This window comes from Vulpes lagopus, chromosome 10 (assembly GCF_018345385.1).
Source record: "Vulpes lagopus strain Blue_001 chromosome 10, ASM1834538v1, whole genome shotgun sequence".
Classification (NCBI taxonomy): Eukaryota; Metazoa; Chordata; class Mammalia; order Carnivora; family Canidae; genus Vulpes; species Vulpes lagopus.
Window position 1 is genome coordinate 47,662,395 of NC_054833.1, and position 21,060 is coordinate 47,683,454.

The following is a 21,060-nucleotide window of genomic DNA, read 5'->3' on the forward strand; positions in this document are numbered from 1 at the left end:
CATCTGTTAACTTATTAAGGAGAGTGGTACTAAGCAGATGTTTATTTCTGTTTCCTGTAGGGAACTGAAGAAAATAAAACTTGAGCTAGTAGCAACATTAAAAGAAATACCAAAAGACAATTAGGTTCACTCAAGCTATTATAGTAGCATATATGCAGATGTATTATTATTATTATTATTATTATTATTATTATTATTATTTTAAAGTAGGTTCTATACCTAGTGTGGAGTCTGGCATGGGGCTTGAACTCACGACCATGAGATCAAGACCTGAGTGGAGATCAAGAGTCAGATGGTTACTGACTGAGCCACCCAGGCACCCCAGATATCTTCTATAATCTTGTTAAAGCATTTAAACATTGCACTTGTAATCATATGAGGTATGGACTAAGGAGACTTTGGAGTCAGGTAGATTAGGATCAGATCCTGTGTTGTCCATTTAGCTGTGTGATCTTGGGCAAATTACTTCTTAAAGTTTTGGTTTCTTCATTTGCAAAGTGGAGATAATATCTAAACTTTATCAAGTTATTTTGAGTGTGTGTAAGTTACAATGAATGGATACATGTAGACAATACACTTGTAAGTATATACTATATAATGCTTTAGGCATGCTACTGAAATGTATTGAGTAAGCTACTCAATAGGAGAAGAGTAATTCTTATTGTTTTACTTATCTATTTTCCCCATCAGATTAAATTTCTTCTGAGTAGAGCAGGGAAGGGAGAAATAATACATATCTGTACTCCCAGCACTTAGCATGCAGTTGTAGACAGCAGCTATTCAATAAAGGCTTGCTCAATGACTATGTGGTCATCTTCTCTTTCATAAGTGCTTACTTTGTGCCAGAACCTGAACTAAGTTCTACAAAGAGGATTTCTCCTTAATAACCCTATGAGGTATCCTTACTTTAGGAGAAAATGAGAGTAGAAAGTTAAGTATCTTGGTAAAGACTAAAGAACTGGAATAGAAACCAAGTGTAACTACTGAGCCCTCCCTGTTAGCCACCAGCTTTATGTCCTTCCCCAGCACTGTGATATGCAGCTATTTTTGAGCAAGTTAATAATTGCCAGGTTTAAGAAGTGGCAATGGGAAGGCACTTTAAAATAAAAGCTCTTTTATTTCTTCACAGGAACCTAGCTAATTTGCTTCATTCACAATCTGCAGCTTTCTGCTTAACGCATTTAAGAGTGCGGTGAGGGGTGAGCAAGAGGGATGCAATTCGGAAATGTCATAGCTGGGCAGGACTTAGCGCTTTTTATTCAAATGTAATGGGTGTTTCATCACACCAACCAAATTCATTCATTCCTTCATTCAACACTGGAGTGGTACATGTGTCAACCACTGTGTAAACACACAAGAGAACCTCCTAACAACAGAGGGTAAGACCCCATGTCATCATCTGACTTTTGGAGAAATAGTAACTTGGGCAGTCCTCTTAGATCTGGCCTGGCCTTGCTAAGAAGGAAATACCATTCAGCTTCATGCATTCTCTACCTCTGACGTGCAAGTTAATACATAAAATGACGGCTGCTATATCCCTCAGACATTTTGTGTCCTGTTTTCCGCCATAAAACTTACACCATATAATGTTGGACTCACTTCAGTATTACTTAACTTTCAATTATGGAATAATTTTAGATTTCCAGAAGAGCTGCAACAATACAGGAAGGACAATTCCCTTTGCCCTTCACCCAATTTCCCCTAATGCTAATATTTCTTATAACTATATTAGTAAAATTATCAAACCTAAGAAAGTAACACTGACTCAGTACTATTAACTAAACCGTGTACCTTATTCAGACAGCACCAATTTTGCACAAGTGTGCCCTCTCAGTTCTGGATTCCACAATGCATTTAGTGGTTGGGCCTCCTTAGGCTTCTCCAATTTATAACTGTCCTTTGGGTCTTCCCTTACCACGAACTGCAGAGGTCACATATTTTGTCCCTCAGTCTGGTTTTGCCTGGTGTTTTCTCATGACTGGATTAAGATGATGGATTTTAGGGAGAACATCAAGAGGTGAGGTGCTCTTTTCACTGCAGTGTTATCAGGAGATGCATGGTAGTTTGTCTAATTATGGAGTGGGGGGTTAACCCTGATCTCTTGATTAAGGTGCTTTCTGCTGGGTTTCCCCTTTATAAAGTTATGATTTTCCCCTTTATAATTAAAAATATATTAGAGAAGATACAGCGGGACTCTACAGATCCTGTTTATCAAACTTTCCACCCATCAATTTAGCATTCATTGGTAGATCTTGATTACAGCAACGATTATTGTAATGTTCTAACAGTGAGTTTTCATTCTCCCCATTTGTCTACACTTATTAAGAAGCTAATTCAGGCTGGCTTCTGTATCCTTTCAACATGCCCTCTCCTCTTTCTAAAATTTCATTTTAAGTATTTCCTTATCTCTGGCCCCAGAAGAAGTTCCAGGCTCATTTTCTATTTTCTCTTTCCCAGCTCTGGAATCAACCACTTTTCCAAGGATTCCTGGTTCCTTTTCATAGGAATGGTATTTAGAAACCAAAACTAAGACCTAGATGTACTCATTGCAGCTGGGATGTCACTGCTTCTCGGCCCTGTCAGCATGGAGAGTTAGGAAATACATGTATGAACACTAAAATATATGTATATACCCCTTCCCATATTTATTCTTGGACCTTTCTATATGTATATGTATTTTAAAAACCCCATGAATTTATACTGATACTTTTCACTCCAATCCAGGGTTCAGTTTAGAGTTATTTTGATACTATTTTTATTCATACATGATTGAGCAACTCTGACAAAATTTTGAAGATATAAAAAGCTTCTTACCTCTACAGTAATTTGTCATTTGTGTGGGGAGTAACTGAATTCGCCCTCATAACACACCTTGAGTTTGTCAGATCAATCATGATTTTCAACATCCTTAAACATAGTAGGAAAAAAGCACATCTTTCTCAAAGAATCTCTTAATTTTAAGAAAGTTCAATGTGAAATCCTAAGAAGTTTTAGAAATAAATGACAAGTAGTCAGTCCTTCACCATGGTCTAAGAGTGAAAACCAAATCCAAGAACATTTGTCATGCCTACACAGGATCAGGTGTTAACTAGTTGGTATTTTTAAAATATATTATTTCATTTAATTGTAATGACAGCTCCATGAGATGTGACTGTCCTTGTCTTCAAACAAGGTAACTGAAGCTCAAAATGGTTAAATGACTCGCCCAAATATCAATAGCTATGAGTGGCTTAGCCAATATTCAAATACAGATTTTTAAAACTACAAGCTAGGTGTTTGTTCTGTTTCGTTTTCTACTGTATCACAGATGTTCCAAGAATGTCACTAGCCAGAGAAGTTTAATTCAACTCCAAGTTGGAGGTAAGGCTGCCATAAACCTAGGAAAAATCTTTTGCATTAGTAGAGAGATTTTCTAACTTATCCCTCTGCCAGCAGAACTTGACAAATGAAGACTTTCTCTTCTCTGCACTATCAGATGCTATGTCAACAGCCTCCTTCATAAATGAATGGAAATAACTGTTTACAAAGTAAATGTCAGAAAGATATGCCTACATTCACATTAAGAATCCATATTCTTTTTAAGAATGCACAATGTGTTGAATAGGGCAAAAAATCTTGTACTTTCATGTGAGATGATACATGCCCACAGCCCTACAACACTAAGGCACGTTCTCCAAGAGTTTTACTCTTAACTATGGTTTTGAGATTTCCTAATATATCCATATTTTCTCACCTGGTTTCTGTGTGGTTTAAAATGTCTACAGAAGAGAGGGTTTGGAGTAGATTGTTTAACCACAGAATGGATTCAATTACTGCTAACCAACTCTCATGGAAATGAACTTGGCCTTCGAAAGCTGAGTCCTCTATCTCTTACCTAACTAACTGGTAACAGACTATGGATATATTTGAAAACAGTACTAGAACTGCTATTGTTATGTGTCTTGTATTTTGAGAGCAACTGATTGACCTGTATCTTACTGACAACAAATGCCAATTATTATTACTGTCATCACTAACTTTCATAAGTTACCTGTGCCCAAATATCATTAGTGAAGGGCCAATGTTTTCGGAATAGCAGGACCTTGCACAGAATAAAAAAGCTGATCCTGATGATTACTGTCTGATGGGAACCAAGCACAAAATAATTCTGTTGTGCCTGCTGGAATGAAATAGATCAAACATTAGCAGTTATACAGACCACCTGGGCAACCTGCTAAAATGCAGATTCTGATTCAGCAGGTCTAAGGTTAGGCTTGATATTTTGCACTTCTAACAAGTGGCAAAGTGATGCTCATGCTGTTGGTTCCCAGATCACTCTTCAAGTAGCCAGGAAACAGAACAAAACAAAGGTTGTGAAATGTATATAGAAGATGTTAAATAGTCTGTCACTGTCTACTGTTATAAAATGTTTACTAGTTACTAAATGCTTTTAGGATTTTCATTTAAATGACATAAAGACTAAACAGAAGAAATCATTAGGTAAACTAACTTTTTCCGAAAAGTAAAAAAACAAAAACCAAAAAACACTGAAAACCAGTCTTTGAGCTAAGAAAAAGTAAATGACTTCTAGGAATCAACACCACCAAGCCAATTTTAAATCTCCAGCAGTGTGTTATAATGTCTAATTTATAATTAAAAAAATTCTCCTACAGAGCAGCAGATGGCTTTAGGGTTAATTTTATCCTTGTTTCTAAAATTACCAGTAGAATTCAGATATCCAGTCTCGCTGGAGAGATACACCTCTTCTGTAATTATTATAATAGGAGCAGAGAAGACAATTATGAGGAAATGAAAGCTGACAAATGAAAGGCAGGACAGCAGTAGAGACGAAGTTGACACATGAGGTGAACGGCACACAGGTCGGCCAGCACCAACGTCACCGCATGCTTTGCTGCCCACCAGCAAGAAAAGGCCAGCTGCACAGCTTCTTTCCAAATGTCAGTTACTCCCTCTGCACCTGACAGGAGGGCAACAAGAATGGTCACCACAGTTGAGATGAAATGTGAACCCACTGACCAGTGTGAGACATCAATTTGTTCAATGAGGGAGTTCAATGAGCTAAGAAGCAAATAAATGGTCTTCCTTAGCCCCAAATGGAGTGGAGAGCAGAGAGGGAGAAGAAGAGAGGAAAAACAAAACAAAACAAAACAAAACTCAACAAAACCCTCTGAGCCATTTTCCACAGTCCAGGCTTACTGTGCTGCTCATGCTGGGTGGGCTTGGAGGATAAAGAGGAGGTCCCACTGTGCTTGATGATGCAGAGCTCTTTCTGCATAATACCAGTGGCAAGAGGATAGCAAATAGAAGACTTTTATTCAATATTTTACTAATAAACCTACCTCAGCCTCTCCAGTCTTTTTTGATCCCAGGGCCCAAAACTGTAATTATATAATTTTATATACAAAAACCCTGCCTCAAGGTCTTCTTGGGGAACAGGAAGGTCGTTAGAAGCAATAATGAGAGATGATGGGTTACTCCAAGGTCATGGGTCAATTCAGAAAGGAAGTATCCCTCTGGGGCTAGAGACAAGTAGCTCATGATGTACAGATCAGATCCATGAGGCTATTATACAGCACTAATTACATTTAAGGTCCCTCTCAGAAAAAAAAAAGAATTAATTCATATCAAGTAGAGACAATTTGGAATACAAATGATAAACTTGTCTGGTTCCTCTGAGATTTTTATTAATAAGGCTTTAAGGCCTTGGTAATTAAAAAAACATGGTAGTAGGGGTTAGATACCTATCAAAATTTTCAGGACTTGTTTTTACATGGAATCAGTTATACACTGAATACAAATAATAGCTACCTTTTACTGACTGTTTACATGGTGCCAGGAACTTTAATTAACAATTTATTTAACAGACACTTAAATAGCATTAACTGTGTACTGGGCACTGTTCTAAGTACTTTGCAAATATTAACTAGCAACCACTGTGAGATACGAACTTCTATCATTCCCTCTTCACAGATAAGGAAACTGAGGACGGAGACACTAGGTAATGTGTCCAAGGTCACCCATCTAGTAAGTGGCAGAATCATAATTCAGAGCCAGGTAGTCTGGTTCTAGAGACCATACTCTTACCTACTAGCCCCATCTCTATCATCATCATTAATCCCTGCAGTATTCTGGAGAAACAGATTAATCTCAGCTTAATGTATATATGGAAACATAGGCTCAGTGAGCTTAAATAATCAACCCAAGGTAATACAACCATTAAGTGGCACAGCCAGAGCTTCCACCAACACTGTCTCATATCATACTCCACATTCTTTATGTAGAAGCCTTGTTTGAATTGTGATATTTTTTGAAAACTTCCTCCAAGTAGCTCATACATTTTTATATTTAAATATTTATTATAAACATTTCAGATTAGGAAAGGTGAAGAATAAAATTAAATGTCCTTCATTTCTTTATTCTCAACTTGATGTCTGAATAGTCATAGCCACAACAGCTAGGACGAAACAGTACCACAACTACTACAACTACCAAGCGCGCCAATATTTCTTTGCATTCTGCCTCATATTTTGCAAAGGCCGGAGGTCTCATCATTGAGGCAATGGACACACATGGGTATGGATCTATGGCTCATCGTGTCTGAAGTCTCTACCCACTGGAGAAGCATAAAATAGAAACTGAGTTCAAAGCTATGTTTCTGTATTTATTAAAATAAACCACATTTGATACTTCTACCCAATTTTCTGTCTTTTTTTTTTTTTTTAAGATTTTATTTATTTATTCATGATAGAGAGAGAGAGGCAGAGACACAGGCAGAAGCCAAACCGCTGAGCCACCCAGGGATCCCCTCAATTTTCTGTCTTAAGAACCAAGACAAATATTGTAATTTACACCTAGTTTTGGTTTGCACTTTCTCTTCAATTTCAACATACAAGATGGCTAAAACAGTTCATTTATTCAACCCATTTAGCAATTAAAGAGATCTTCATAAGAAGAATAAGCAAAGTATAATTTGAGAGAATAATTTTGCATTTTATTCTGAGTTCTTGCAATTTTTTCATGGAGTTCCATCTTTCCTACATGTGTTGGAATTCTTTAAAATTCAAGAAGAATCCTCAGAAATCACAAGATGATGTTTTTAAAGGAAAGCAGGACTATAAAAAAGTTATAAAATCTATGGATAAAAATAAACAGCCTGGAGAGATTCTTCAAGTGCACAGAAACATATATAATGAACTTCTGATGGCATGTGAAATTCTTCATGCTGTGGCTCTGCCTACCTGTCCAGGCTCTTTCCCTATCATTTGTCACTGGCCCTTATGTCTCACTAGCTCTGGCCCACAGCTTCCCTATACAATATGAGTTCGCTTATTGGGATGAGCACTGGGTGTTATACTATGTGTTGGAAAAATGAATTTAAATAAAAAAAACTTTTTTTTTTTTTTTTTTTAAATGAGTTCTCTGGCCTGCTCACCTTTGCCCATGCTGATCTACCTGCTTGGAGCTGCCATACCTACCTTACATCCCCTTTGCTTCCCCTGCCCCATCCCACAACAAATGTCTTCTTAACCAAGTCTCTATCATTTCCCTGCTTCTTCCAGGAAGAGTTGGTTTTTCTCACAGCCTCATGGCCTTTATAACAATTATCTTCTTGTGTTATATTTAGTTAAAGCTCTGGTTCTGGATTAACTCCTTGAGGTGAGAGCAAAGTTGAACTTTTTTGTACTGTTGTGATTTTTGTCTTGAAATATTTCAATCTCCAGGACTTATCCTAGGGGCCTAGGGGATTAAGCAATAAACATTCACTAAAATTTGGGATCAATGGTGGTGAGAATGACAGAAAAAAAATGTAGAAAGGGGATATTTGAGTGCTAGGTATACTGTGTGTGCGTGCGTGCACATGCATGTGTGCAAACGCACACCCATGTGTGTATTCATTTGTGAGGTATGGAATGAATGACACTAAATGCATAAATACTAAATGATAAAACCCAAAATTCAGTTACTGAAGTGAATAACCCTTGAGGAAAAAGTGACCAATAATGCTTGGAAACTCAGAATCTGTGCTTCCTGGGGTCAAAGAGACTAAACTGTGAATACCATATAATGACATTAGAAATACTGAGTTATATACCTATCTATATTATATGCCAAAGTTATAGGAAATATATTATAGCCAGGCAAAACTTGGTTATAACCTTAAAGGAGTATTCTGTATATTTTGTTTTCAAGTTTCTCTGGTGTTCTACTTTGACATTTTCTTTTGAGATGTTAGTGACAGAGCACTCTAATTTCTATAGCATATGACTCACACTGCTAACCTTTCTATGCCTTAAAGGACTCTGAGAACTCCTTGGAAATATTGTTTTTGTGAATTTTTTGTTCTAGTGATAAAAGAATATGAAAGTGAAGCAGGGTTTCCTCTTTCTTTCTACAGAGTTAAGGACTTCAAAAAAACAAGAGCCTTCACTGAAGAGGACAACTTGAGGGCAGCAGATGCTTTTAAGAAGTAAACCAAAAATCCCAGTAAAGTGCACTCCTGAAGAATGGCAAACAGGAGTGAGATGGAGACCAACAGAAGGATCAAAAAGAAGGGGAAAAAAACACAAAGGGGAGAAGTGAACACACATAAGAAACTATGGAAACACCAATACTGTGGATTGTTACTTTCAAAACAAAAAACACAAATCAACACAAATGTTTATATATATAATGAGAATAAAACAGATTAACTTAAAAACACTGTCTTGTTCAGGCAATCCCATTAGAAAAAAAAAGTCATAGCCTGCAGAACGGAAAATCCATTACTTCCCTGAACCATATGTAACATTGGCATTTAAAATTAATTATTAAAATTAAAGTAAAAGTTAAAGTAAGTAAAAATTAATTATTTGCTTTCCCTCAAATGCCCGGGGCAAAAACTAATTGGAAATGGCACAGAAATAAACCAGTTACACGCATAAATCAGAGGCTTTTAACTTCCATTTTATGACACCATGCAGCAGACCAAGGCCACTGTTTTGTCTCCAAGCTTAAGAGTCCAATGAGTATCCAACCTAGCTAGTCAGCAAATAATTTCTTGGTCAGCTCCTCTTATCTGGACATTCCTCTGTCCCTCTTTAACAATCCTAGAATAAAAGACCACCACTGGCGACCTTGCTAAGCTTTTGCTTCAAGTGTCTTATCTTCTTCAATACCTGAACTGAAATCAGTCTCCCTCCCATACCTACAACCTCTGTTGCTGCTTGTCTAACCCAGAGCCACATTTTCCTAACTGGACTACTGCCTTAGGTTCCTTATTAATCCTCCTGTCTTCAATCTTACGCACACCTCCTACCCATCTTCACTCTGCTGCCAGAAAGAGACCTTCACATCCCACATACAAATCTCATCACAGGACCCAGTCCCACCTTCACTCCCATCCCACCCTACAATTTTCAATAGGCTGCGTTCCCTGTTACCAACAGAATCAACTCTGAAATCTCCTTCATGGTGTTCAAGATCCTTCACATTCTGCTCTTCGCCTACCTGTTCCTCCTGGTTGATTCCTTGTGCCTACAGATTTTACATTTCCCCAATATTGAGCTACAGTCCCACACCAATCTCAATCTCTTTCCCCTATACCTGCGGTATTTACACAGTTTGCCTATGTGTAGTATCCTACTTCTGTTTATCTTCCTGGCAAGCTTCTAATGCCTCTCTCAAATAATTACTTCTCTGTGAAGCCTCCCTGACTTCTCAGGCTGACTGTTGTTCCTTTGCCTAGATTTCTATAGCAGTTTATACATACATTTTGGGCAACATATTGTATTTTAATTATTTTATCTCCCCACTAGACTTTTACAATTAGAATATTTGTATCCCCAGTATACCTAGCATAGGACAGTATTTATTAATACACACATAAATATTTATTGAATTTTTGACCATATAGATAAAGAAACTTGGATTATAAGCTATAAAACTTTTTACAATTGTGAAAGCTGTAGGAGAAAAACTAGTAAAATAATCTCTACCTTTAACCTCCATGTCAGAGCTCAAAACCTTATTGTATGAAAACAAAGCATTTGACTTTTATGACTGTCTTTTATCTGGCTGTGACCTCTCTGCAGAAATCAGCCATGACCAGGAGAGCAGGGCAAGGCACCAGCAACCTGGGCTGCTCCTCTGGTCAGGCTGTCAGTCTTCTAGCTCACGCACACACTCAGATAAATGGACCTCCTCCAGCAGAGCACACCAAGGGACCTGGCCACCAGACCCCAGTCCAGCCACTGTGTACACTAATGATGAACATATTTCTCTTACTTTTCATTACACACAGAACTATCAGTAAAACACACTTTGAGAAAGCCTGATGTCACTGGTAGATATGTTCCTGAACCTCTGCCCCCACACACATCTAATACACTGGTTCGCGTCTGGTAACATCAGAGCCAAGTGTGTCCCACCTACCTGCTAGCTTGATGTTCATGTTGCTATCCAGCAGGAGATTTTCAGCCTTGAGATCACGGTGCACAATCTTCCGACCATGACAATAATCAACAGCAGACAGGATTTGCCAGAATTTGCGCCTGGCCTCAGACTCATTTAACCGGCCATGGTTAGCAAGGTAGTCTATAAAAAAAAAGAGAGAATTTAGGATTATTCACCAAAACCAACCAACCAACAAAAAATCCCCACTATCAGTAGGCAGAATTTTTTCTCCTCCAAAAGCTATCTTTTAATTTATTTTACTGTATTAGTTGCAGGTGTACAATACAGTAATTCAACAATTCCATGTATTACTTAGTGCTCATCAAGGTAAGTGTACTCTTAATCTGCTTCATCTATTCAAGTGCTTTTTATAAATAAATAAGAGTGAATGTTCAAGTAACATACTGTTTTCCAAGTTCCTTACTTTGAGAAAACTAATTCCCATCATATTTTACTGGAGTCAGATACATGGAGAGAGCCCAAGACCAGATGACAGCAAGTAGCATATTCACCTTAAAATTCACAATGCTTTTTTTAATGCCTAAGCACTATCTCTATTTTTCTGTATACAAGTTTATCAAATATTTTTCCTAACCATATTTAAAAAATAAAATTAATGTACAAAAAACACCCCATGAATCTATTTTCTGACATCCCATCAAAGGATACCTTTCTTTTATGTTTTTATTTTTATTTTTTTGGATATCTTTCTTTTAAACAGTCATTTCATGGAGTTATTACAGAAGCCTCCTGTTACATAAGATATAGTGGTCCCTGGAAGTAGTTTAAATAATTCACACCCTGTTTTGTCTGGTGGAGTACTTCTGATTTACCTAAGGCTTGTTCTCTAAATCAAACGTGATAGCCATGTTCTCTAAGCAAATATACTTTGCCAGATATATTAGCTATCTTTGTACAATGTTATAATCTCTACTAAAGCAGTTTACCTGAAAGTTAATTCTGCATATGTTTACATGAACTCAATAAAATGAAACATTATAGCTCATTCAAGTTTCCACTGAAGATCTAAAAGGCCTCTGAAATGATCTTTTGAGGGAGAGAGAGGGTCAGCATAAATCTTGAAAGGCTTTTCTAAAATTTAAGATTATTTTCCCAACTTAAGAACTATATGGGTGAATCAATATTCAGTCATTTTCATATGTTTTCTGCTCTAGGCTATGTAGTTTATTGATATTTAGATTCCATGGCTTTGACTCATGACATCCTCAATATTTATTATAAGATTAACATTTGTATAGCACTTTACAGTTTATAAGGCATGTTTATCACTGAATCTCTCTTCATCTTCCTAAAAGCCCTCTATGATAACTATTATTCTCATTTTCATTTTATAGATGAGGAAACTGAAGATCAGAGGGATTACATATCTTGGCTGAATTCATACAACTGGTAAGTGAATGGCTAATCTGGAATCTTTGAGTTTTAAAAAACTGTATTAAGCTTCTTTACTAGACTCCTGCTGAAATCCAAACTATCCTTCAAACCCTGCTCAAATGCCGCCTTGCCCTTAAACAGTTCCTCATCACTTCAAGTAGAAGTAATCATTACTCTGAGCTCCTTATCACTGACAACACATTGGTTCACACTGCAGTTACCTGAATATATCTTATAAATATCTCAAAGTATGCATGTGTTTGGGTGGACACACACACACACACACACACAGTCCTAATTCTAACACATTGCGTGTTAGAAAATAAGATACCTTCACTTAAGCTTTCTGACAACAGGGGCAATATCATTCTCTTCTGTGCTCCCCACACTGCTTTAGTACCATGCACAAAACATCAGAGGCACAGTTTTTTTTTTAATTTTTTTTAATTTTTATTTATTTATGATAGTCACAGAGAGAGAGAGAGAGAGGCAGAGACACAGGCAGAGGGAGAAGCAGGCTCCATGCACCGGGAGCCTGATGTGGGATTCAATCCCGGGTCTCCAGGATCGCGCCCTGGGCCAAAGGCAAGCGCCAAACCACTGCGCCACCCAGGGATCCCCTCAGAGGCACAGTTTTTATTAAATATTTAGCTGATTAAGGTTCGGTCATAGTATCATCAACCATTATATAATAAGGAATGTTAGTACTATGCTCTACATGTTAAAGGCTTTAAATGTAAGCAGAGGGACCTAAATGTGTCTAGGACCATAAAATCCTATAAGTGAGTCTGTAATTTCTCTGACATCAGCTATAGCCAAAACAAAACAACCCAAAACCAGAATTCTCATAAATACAGAGAACTGATGGTTGCCACAGGAGACGGGAGTGTAGGGTGGGCAGGATGGTTCAAGGGGAAGGGGAGATACAGGCTAAAATGAGTAAGTCACAGGAATAAGCAGAGGATAAGGAATTCAATTCAGTCAATGATACTATAATAGTGATATAATGGGAGACAGTAGCTACACTCTTGGAGAACACAGCATAATGTATAAACTTGCCAAATCACTAAGTTGTACACCTGAAACTAATGTAATAATGTGTGTCAACTGTACTCTAAAAAAAATGTGAGCAGACATTTTGTATATGCTTCTTCCATCTGCTATGATCACAAATTGAGATGATCAGCTGGCCACATCTTCCTTTCACCTTTACAGAGCACACATAACAGCCATTCAAAATTCTACAGGGAAAAAAGTTTTCACTTAAGAACAGATACATAGACTTTTCAGTTAAAATGTTCAGACTCAGAGTGACAATGTACTTTCTGTTCATAAGAGTAAACCAGTCTCATTTCTATACTGAGTGAATGGGGAAATCCACAATAAAAGGGTTGGCCCCCTGGGCAATTACAATTTACCAAGGGAAATGCAATGTGTTTTCTGTATGGGGTTATCTCTTGGCTAGTTAGTGTAATCTCTGCTGAAATTCCACACCAAGTACTACTTAAGCTCCATCTCTAAAGAGACAACTTTTTCATAGACAAATGACTTCTCCAGAGAGACAAAATTTCTTTCTGTTGAAAATGCTGAGTCAATGTGAGTTAATGGGAAAAATTTTTGTGATTTTTGGCAACACAGAGAAACCCAATGTGAACAAATATAAGTATATGGGGGGAAACAACAACAAACTGTCGCCTACAAAATGAGTCCTGGGAAGCACAAGAGAATCTGTGGAGTATAGACTGTTTTTGGAAGTGATCAGTCCAAATTAATACTACCCTAGCCAAGGGGGGAGGAAAAAAGCTTTGAAGCCTGGCAGAAAAGGTACTGTCTGGGAAGAAGACGACAACGACGACGATGAAAAAAGCATGGTATGCCTGAACCTAAAATTACCACGTAAAGCCAGAATCACATGACAATAAATATATAATACACTATGAGAAAAAATGAGGGGATCCTTGGGTGGCTCAGCGGTTTGGCACCTGCCTTTGGCCCAGGGTGTGATCCTGGAGTCCTGGGATCGAGTCCCACATCAGGCTCCCAGCATGGAGCTTGCTTCTCCCTCTGCCTGTGTCTCTGCCTCTCTTTCTCTCTCTGATATACATAAATAAAATCTTTAAAAAAAAAAAAAGAAAAAAAAAGAAAAATGATAGCATCCACATTCCAGAGATTAAGAGATTGCCTATTTAAAGAAGTTGGTATGTTCACTCCTTAAGTGAACCTTCCTCATTTTGTATGATTTCTGCAGTGTGGGCATCCCTGAAAACTACACCATCTGCTAAGAAATCAGTAACAGAAGTAACTGAGGTAATAACATGTGGCTGAAATAACATCTGTGTAGGTATACTTCACCATTCGCTGAGAGGGATATGTTCTCAATCCATGCTACAGTTAATACACAGGTCCTCAAGGTAGCATGCAGGAAACACACTCATGTTTCACATGAAAAATTTAATAATTATGGTAACAGAACAAACGAGTGTAACAGCAATTCTCCATACTAATTGCCTGTCTGTGTATTTTTGATGTATACGGTTTAAAAAATTGCTTTCTTCCTATGTTTACATTTGCTCTAATAAGTGAAATGTTATCTTGTTGACTTTAATAACAAAAATTTTTAAGGTAGTATTTTGTATGTCTTTTCCTCCCATTTTGCTTTTATGGTAATTGACTTTTACTGTATTTTACAAAAATCATGGTCTGTGACAAATTGGACGATTAAAAAAATTGGTCTTTCGATACTGATAATTTGAGAAATACTGGTAAAGACAAGTAAATAGGCAATTACAACAACTGTGATAAAGGCTTGCAGAGGAATAAATATATCCTAATAAAAATTTTTGTTGGTTCTTTTTAAATTTTCTATTTTTTATTATGAAAATTTCAAACATACATGAAAGTAGAGAAAACAGTATAATGAAGCCCCCAGATTTAGGAGTTATCAACATTTTGTCATACTTGCTTCTTTTATCTTTGTTTTGTAACCTAAAGCAAATGTTGGCATCATTTTGTTTCACCCTAAATACTTTTGCATGTAAAAAAACAAACATTTTCTTACATAACTATAATACCACCACACCTAACTAACAATTTCTTAATATCTAATTCACAGTCTGAATTCAAGTCTCCTTAGTTGGCTTACTGGAATCAGGATCCAAACAAGATGTACATTTTTCTTTCTTTTCTTTTTTTCTTTTCTTTTCTTTTTTTTTAAGAGAGGGAGAGGGAGAAAGAATCTTAAGCAGGCTCCATGCCCAGCACAGAGCCTGACTTGAGGCTCAATCTTACAACCCTGAGATCAGGACCTGAGCTGAAACCAAGAGTTGGGACATTTAAACCGACTGAGCCACCCAGGTGCCCTAGGATGTGATTCTGTATTTGCTTATTTTGTCTTTGGAATCCTTTTTTCTCTAGCACAGTCCTCCTCCCTCCCTCCCCTTTACCTAGGCCTCTGACTTGCTGAAGAAACTAGGTTGTCCTACATTCCTGATTTGTCTTTCGCTTCCTCATGATATTGCTTAACTTATTCTATCTCCTATATTTCCAATAATTTGGAGTTCAATTATAAAGAGAATAGACTCAAGTTTAATTTTTTTGGAGAGCGGCAAGAATAGGTCATAGGTGCATCAGCTTGGAGGAATACAACATCTGATTCTCTTACTTCTAGGAGTGTTAAGATTGTCATTGAGTTCTGGGGGGTGATAGCTTGATCCTTTGATTAAAGATTCTCATCTCTTTTTCCTAATATGGTTCTTAAGCTCCAGGGTACATCAGAACCCTCAGAAGTCTTGTTCAAACAGATTGCTGGAGTCTATCTCTAGAGTCTCTGACACAGCAGGTGCTGGAAAGGGCCCAAGAATTTATGTAGTTTTCACAAGTATCCAGGTGATGCTTAAGATACTGGAACAGGGGCTGCACTTGGAGAACCACAGCACAAATTTTAGTGTTCACGGTCGGTTGAACCTGAACTAGTACTTCATTAGGGGTTACAAAACTGTGACTTTCTAATTATTTTATTCCTGCCACATCTATAGGATGAAATTCTTGTATTGTCAATTAGGGCTATTTAGCTATCCTGAAATATAACTAAAATAGGTCAGGAAAGATGAAGGCTTAATTCTTCCTTAAGTTAAACCAATTTTCAGAGTAAGGGGCTGACACGCTGGCTACCTCCAATGATAACTATTAAGATTTGTATGTTTGTTTATTTTTTTAGTTCTCTTCCTATTTTATGATTCTCTTAAGATCATGGATTCTTATATACTCAATTTATTTCAATTAATTAGTCATTATTCTTTTTGATGTGCAAATGTTTCTATCTTTGACCTGTGAGAATTCCTTTACAGTTTTGTTTCTGTTTATAAAATACAGAAATATTCAATTCCTTTGTTGCTTTCTGGCATAATAAAAATATTTCATGCATAACTTGAATATTTCCTGGCCCAAACCTGGAATCAGTCATTTTTCCAAGAAGCCTTGGTTCTCTTTCCTGGTGAATTGCATCTGGGTGCTCAGGGTGCTTTTAATAGGCAAGGTTGGTATTACTTTTAAGACTTTACAGGGACAGAACTAGGAAATAAGTCCTTTTAAATAGAAAAAAAAAATGACTTCACTCCATTTCAAATTTACCATTATAGGAATTACTTTTCTTTGATTTGTACATATGTATTTCTTTTTCTCTTACATAAAAGATCCTGGTTCTCAACATTAACATAAATTACTTGTTTTATCCTACAATATACATGAAATAATGTCTAGATAGCTATACTAATATTACTACTAATGATAAAATTACTGGATGAAGTTTAAAAGTGAAAATTTCTTTGTAGTTCTTTTTATCTTAAGATTATACCATGCTAAGAATGCACAGTGCAAAAAAAATAAATAAAAAATTCACAGTCCAAATACTATTGTTTTAAAGTTATCTGAAAAAGTTATCTCTTTGTGGTATATTTCTGTGTGTTTATTTTTGAATATGTAAAACACTTACCTAATTAAAATGATGCCCAAATTAAAACTATGCAACAAGATAAAGTCTAAGAAGTCTTGCTTCCATCCTTGTGCCCTCCCTCTGCCTACAGGTATTTTTTATTAATTTTTGTTTACCCTTTGTTTCATTGGATATGTGAAATTATATATATATATATATATATATATATATATATATATATATAAAACTGTATTCTGCCCACTTTTTTTTTCTTTTTAAATATTTTATTTATTTATTCATGAGAGAGAGAGAGAGAGAGAGTCAGAGACACAGGCAGAGGGAGAAGCAGACTCCCCACAAGGAGCCTGATGTGGGACTCGATCCCTGATTCCGGGGTTCAGGACCTGAGCCAAAGGCAGACACTCAACCTCTGAGCCATCCAGGCGTCCCATCTCCCCACTTCTTACACAAAAACATTCATCTTTTTTCTTTTTCATTTCATAGCAGTACACAGAAATCTTCCATATTCCTTTTACATCATTGCAGATACTTCTAGTATGTAATAGCACAGGGTTGAGAATGAAGGCTCAGAAGTTGGACTGCCTGGGTTCAAATTTTGTCTTCACACAAATTTTGTCTGTGCTGTCCATGTGACCCTGAGCAAATTACTTAACTCCCCCTCCCATCCCAACCTCCATTTGCTAATCCAAAAATGAGGATAATAATATAATAGAATACCTCGCAAGGTTATGTGAAGGTTAAATGGAAAAAACAATTTAAAACAGAAAAAAAAAGAAAGAAAAAACCCTCTTTGTGGTACCTGACACATACAAATGCTCAATAATGTTAGCTGCTGTTATTTCAACTATGATTGCTACTGTTGTTATTATATTATCAGGGGTTGACTTAAGCTACTTTCCTTTTCCAACTACTGACTACCTGAAAGCCCTCTCTCTCCCCCCTCCCGCCACTTTTTAAAGATTTTATTTATTTGAGAGAGAGAGAGAGAAAGAGAGACAGAGCATGAGCAGGGGAGAGGAAGAAGCAGGCTCCCCATTGAGCAGGGAGCCAGAGCCCACCGACTGAGCCACTCAGCTGCCCCTTATGATGTGGTTTCTATGTTTCACATTCCACTGACATTGCTTTAAAGTCACCAGCAACTTCTCTAGGCTGAAGCCAATTACCTTTCCTCCGTTCTCATCTTTTATGACCTTTCAATTATATTTTACACTTAACTGGCTTCCAAAATAAACATCTCTCTCTGTTGATTCTCTGTTTATAGTTTTTCTCCATTTCTTTCACTAATTGACCTTTCTCTTTGAACCACATAAAACTACCACAGTCTAATTCTGGCCCTTTGCCTTTCTTTCTCTATACACTTTTCCTCACATAATTAATCTAAACCATCACCTTCTTGTGGATAACCTTTGATCTGCTTTATTCTTAGCTGGATGATGTTAATTCTGTTTCATACTCTTCTCACTTAGAACCAGTGTCAGGGTGCTTCTTTAGTGACTCCAGCAAAGATATATTTTCAGACTCTGGCCTGGAACCTTTTGGTCACAGATTCTATCAAGAAGCTAATGAAAATTATACTTATATATAAACACACATATAAAATTTTGTATGCAATTTTAAAGGGGGAGGCCTACAAATCTTAGATTTAATCAAGGTTAAGAACTCTGCCTTGGATTTCATTCATCAATTAGAATTTTTATAAAAATAACCTCCAGATCAGCCAGGCACATTTGACCTTTCAACAATTACTCAATTGTGTACCTACACAGACTTTCTTTCTGCTACTGCAGTGTTAATCAAGACTCATCTTTCTTTTTATGAACTTCATCACCACCTTCTAAGTCACTGGAACTATCACCACCCTCCCACCCACCCCCCTCCCGGAGTGGCATCCCATCTCTTCCCCCAGGGCTAAGGGGCAGCTTTCCCAGGATCTTATCAAAGTGAAGAAACGCAGCCAGTTGAGAGGTTCCTTAAGTTTCGGGGATGTCAGAATCTTTCAATCAGAATCTTTCAATCACTACCTTGAAACTTAAAATTCTTCAGTCAGAAATTATTAGTATCTCTTCAAACTAGAGTTGAATAATAGTCTAAAATATGAAAAATAAATGTAATTAAATATTTATTGTTATATTAAAAGGACTTAATTTGTAATTTATAAGCTGACACCAGTTTGATATTTTTTTTTGCTTATCTAGCCTTAAAAGAAACAATCCACCTCAGACAATTAAATCCTGGTCATAGGTCTCTAATCCATAAATCTGTGAAGAATTCACATTTCTAATTAGCAGATTTAAAGAGAAATTATGTTTTCAGGAATATGACCACTATGAACCTTGAGGCTCCAATAAGGCAACAGGAATTGGTTCATTTGTTTTCTTCAAAATATTTTGAAGACCCATTATTTTCAATCCCCATATTCAAATTTTTACTCAGCTTTTTCTTTAATGTTTCTTTCTTCTAATTAGTACAAAATGTCACTGTAAAATAAAATTATCTCACTGGGGATCAGGACTCTGATCTTTGTCAACTTGGGCTGTGCTGGTTCTAACTGATAATTCTTAGATAAAATATAACTAAGAAAGGAAGGCACATAAAATAAAAACCTGAAAAAGTTTTTTAGCACATTATTATGTGTTCCACCTTATACTGTAAACACTAATAGAAAATAGATTAGTTATGTGATCTGTTTTGAATTAGGATGACACAGGCTACCCTAATTTTAAATATTAGATTACAATATTACTTATATTATTAAATTACATTAAACTTTTAACCTGGAGACAACTTATGAATGGAACATAAAACTATAGATTTTTAAACATTTTGCTTTTTTCTGTTTTTGTAAATATATAATCATTTCAAATTGTGTGTTTGACAAAAAGGAAATTGTTGTTTGTGGTATGTACTCTGGCAATTTAATTGTGCTTTCAGCAATTTCCCTACATTAGACTGTTTGCATCTGTTAGAACTGACTGAATCAGTTCTTCAAGCCTAGTAGAACTACTGAAGCAAACTACAGTCTTCTGAGAAGATGAGTTTTTAGTTGTTTTTTTTTTTTTAAAGATTTTATTTATTTCTTCATTAGAGACTCGGGGGCGGGGGGGAGGGTGGCAAAGACATAGGCAGTGGGAGAAGCAGGCTCCACTCAGGGAGCCTGATGTGGGACTCAATCCTGGGACTCTAGGATCATGCCCTGAGCTGAAGGCAGACGCTCAACCACTGAGCCACCCAGGCATCCCAGATGAGTTTTTAGTTACATGACATTTTAAAGTCTTTTTAGCAACAATTAAAAGCAAATATGTCACACTTTTCTAAAATTATTTATAACTCCCACATGAAAGTCAATAGGTTGCAATACCAGTGATACAAAATGGCTATCAAACAGAAGATTTAAGAATTTTTGATATCTTTAATAAGACATAAATAAAATAAATTTCTGATTTCTTTGGACCTATGGGATTTCAAAATAGAGTAGGAATAAGTTCTGGAGTCAGAGAAGCCTCATTTTGAATGTTGTTTACTTCTCATTGCTGTATGACCTTGGACAAATTATTTAAGCCTTGGGCTACTTTGATTTCTTAGTAATAAACTCCAAGTTTTGTTCTTTGTGAAAAGACTCTAAACTGCTCCACACATGAATTCTAACTTTTTTTTTTTGAGATTTTATTTATTTATTCATGAGAGACACAGAGAGAGAGAGGCAGACACACAGGCAGAGGGAGAAGCAGCCTCCATGCAGGGAGCCCAACACGAGACCCAATCATGGGTCTCTAGGATCACGCCCTGGGCCGAAGGCAGCGCCAAACCGCTGAGCCACCGGGGCTGCCCTGCCCCATGAATTCTAACTTAATGGCAAAGAACCTTTTAAAAACATTTTATTTCCACACCTATCCTATTGGCTTCTGTCCACACACAGCAATTTCTTTAACTTGTTGCATGAAAATATGCTGTCTGCAATGTCTAATAAGAGCCTAGTAGTTATAACACAAAATATGCATTAGAAAAAAACTTGCATTTCCAATTTTGAAATATTTATTAGGCAAATCAAGCAAGAAGCCTTGTAAAAATAAACATGTACAAAGAACACGGTTTTTGGTTCACTTTCTGTATATATGTATATAGATCTTTAAACACACACATACACCCCTCAGCTATAAGTCACAATATAATTAATTAGAAAAGACTAATGAGCACAGTAGCACACAGCTACCTGGACTCTCAGTTGTACTGATTCTCTTCAGGTCAATATCAAAGCACAATGCTTTCTCCCTCATGGAATCAAA

General features: G+C 36.7%; 2 protein-coding genes across 2 annotated transcripts in view; one reads left to right on the top strand and one right to left on the bottom strand.

The window, feature by feature from the left end:
• The window catches only part of PPP2R1B (protein phosphatase 2 scaffold subunit Abeta), a 70,950-nt gene extending 62,534 nt beyond the window's left edge, over window positions 1-8,416 (top strand). The window contains exon 16 of the mRNA XM_041770393.1: window positions 8,396-8,416. Within this exon, the coding sequence (XP_041626327.1) occupies window positions 8,396-8,401 (6 nt within the window). The 3' untranslated portion in view covers window positions 8,402-8,416. The remainder of the gene's footprint in view (window positions 1-8,395) is intronic.
• SIK2 (salt inducible kinase 2) overlaps window positions 1-21,060 on the bottom strand; it is a 129,103-nt gene that overhangs the window by 34,315 nt on the left and 73,728 nt on the right. The window contains exon 4 of the mRNA XM_041770390.1: window positions 10,411-10,572. Within this exon, the coding sequence (XP_041626324.1) occupies window positions 10,411-10,572 (162 nt within the window). The remainder of the gene's footprint in view (window positions 1-10,410; window positions 10,573-21,060) is intronic.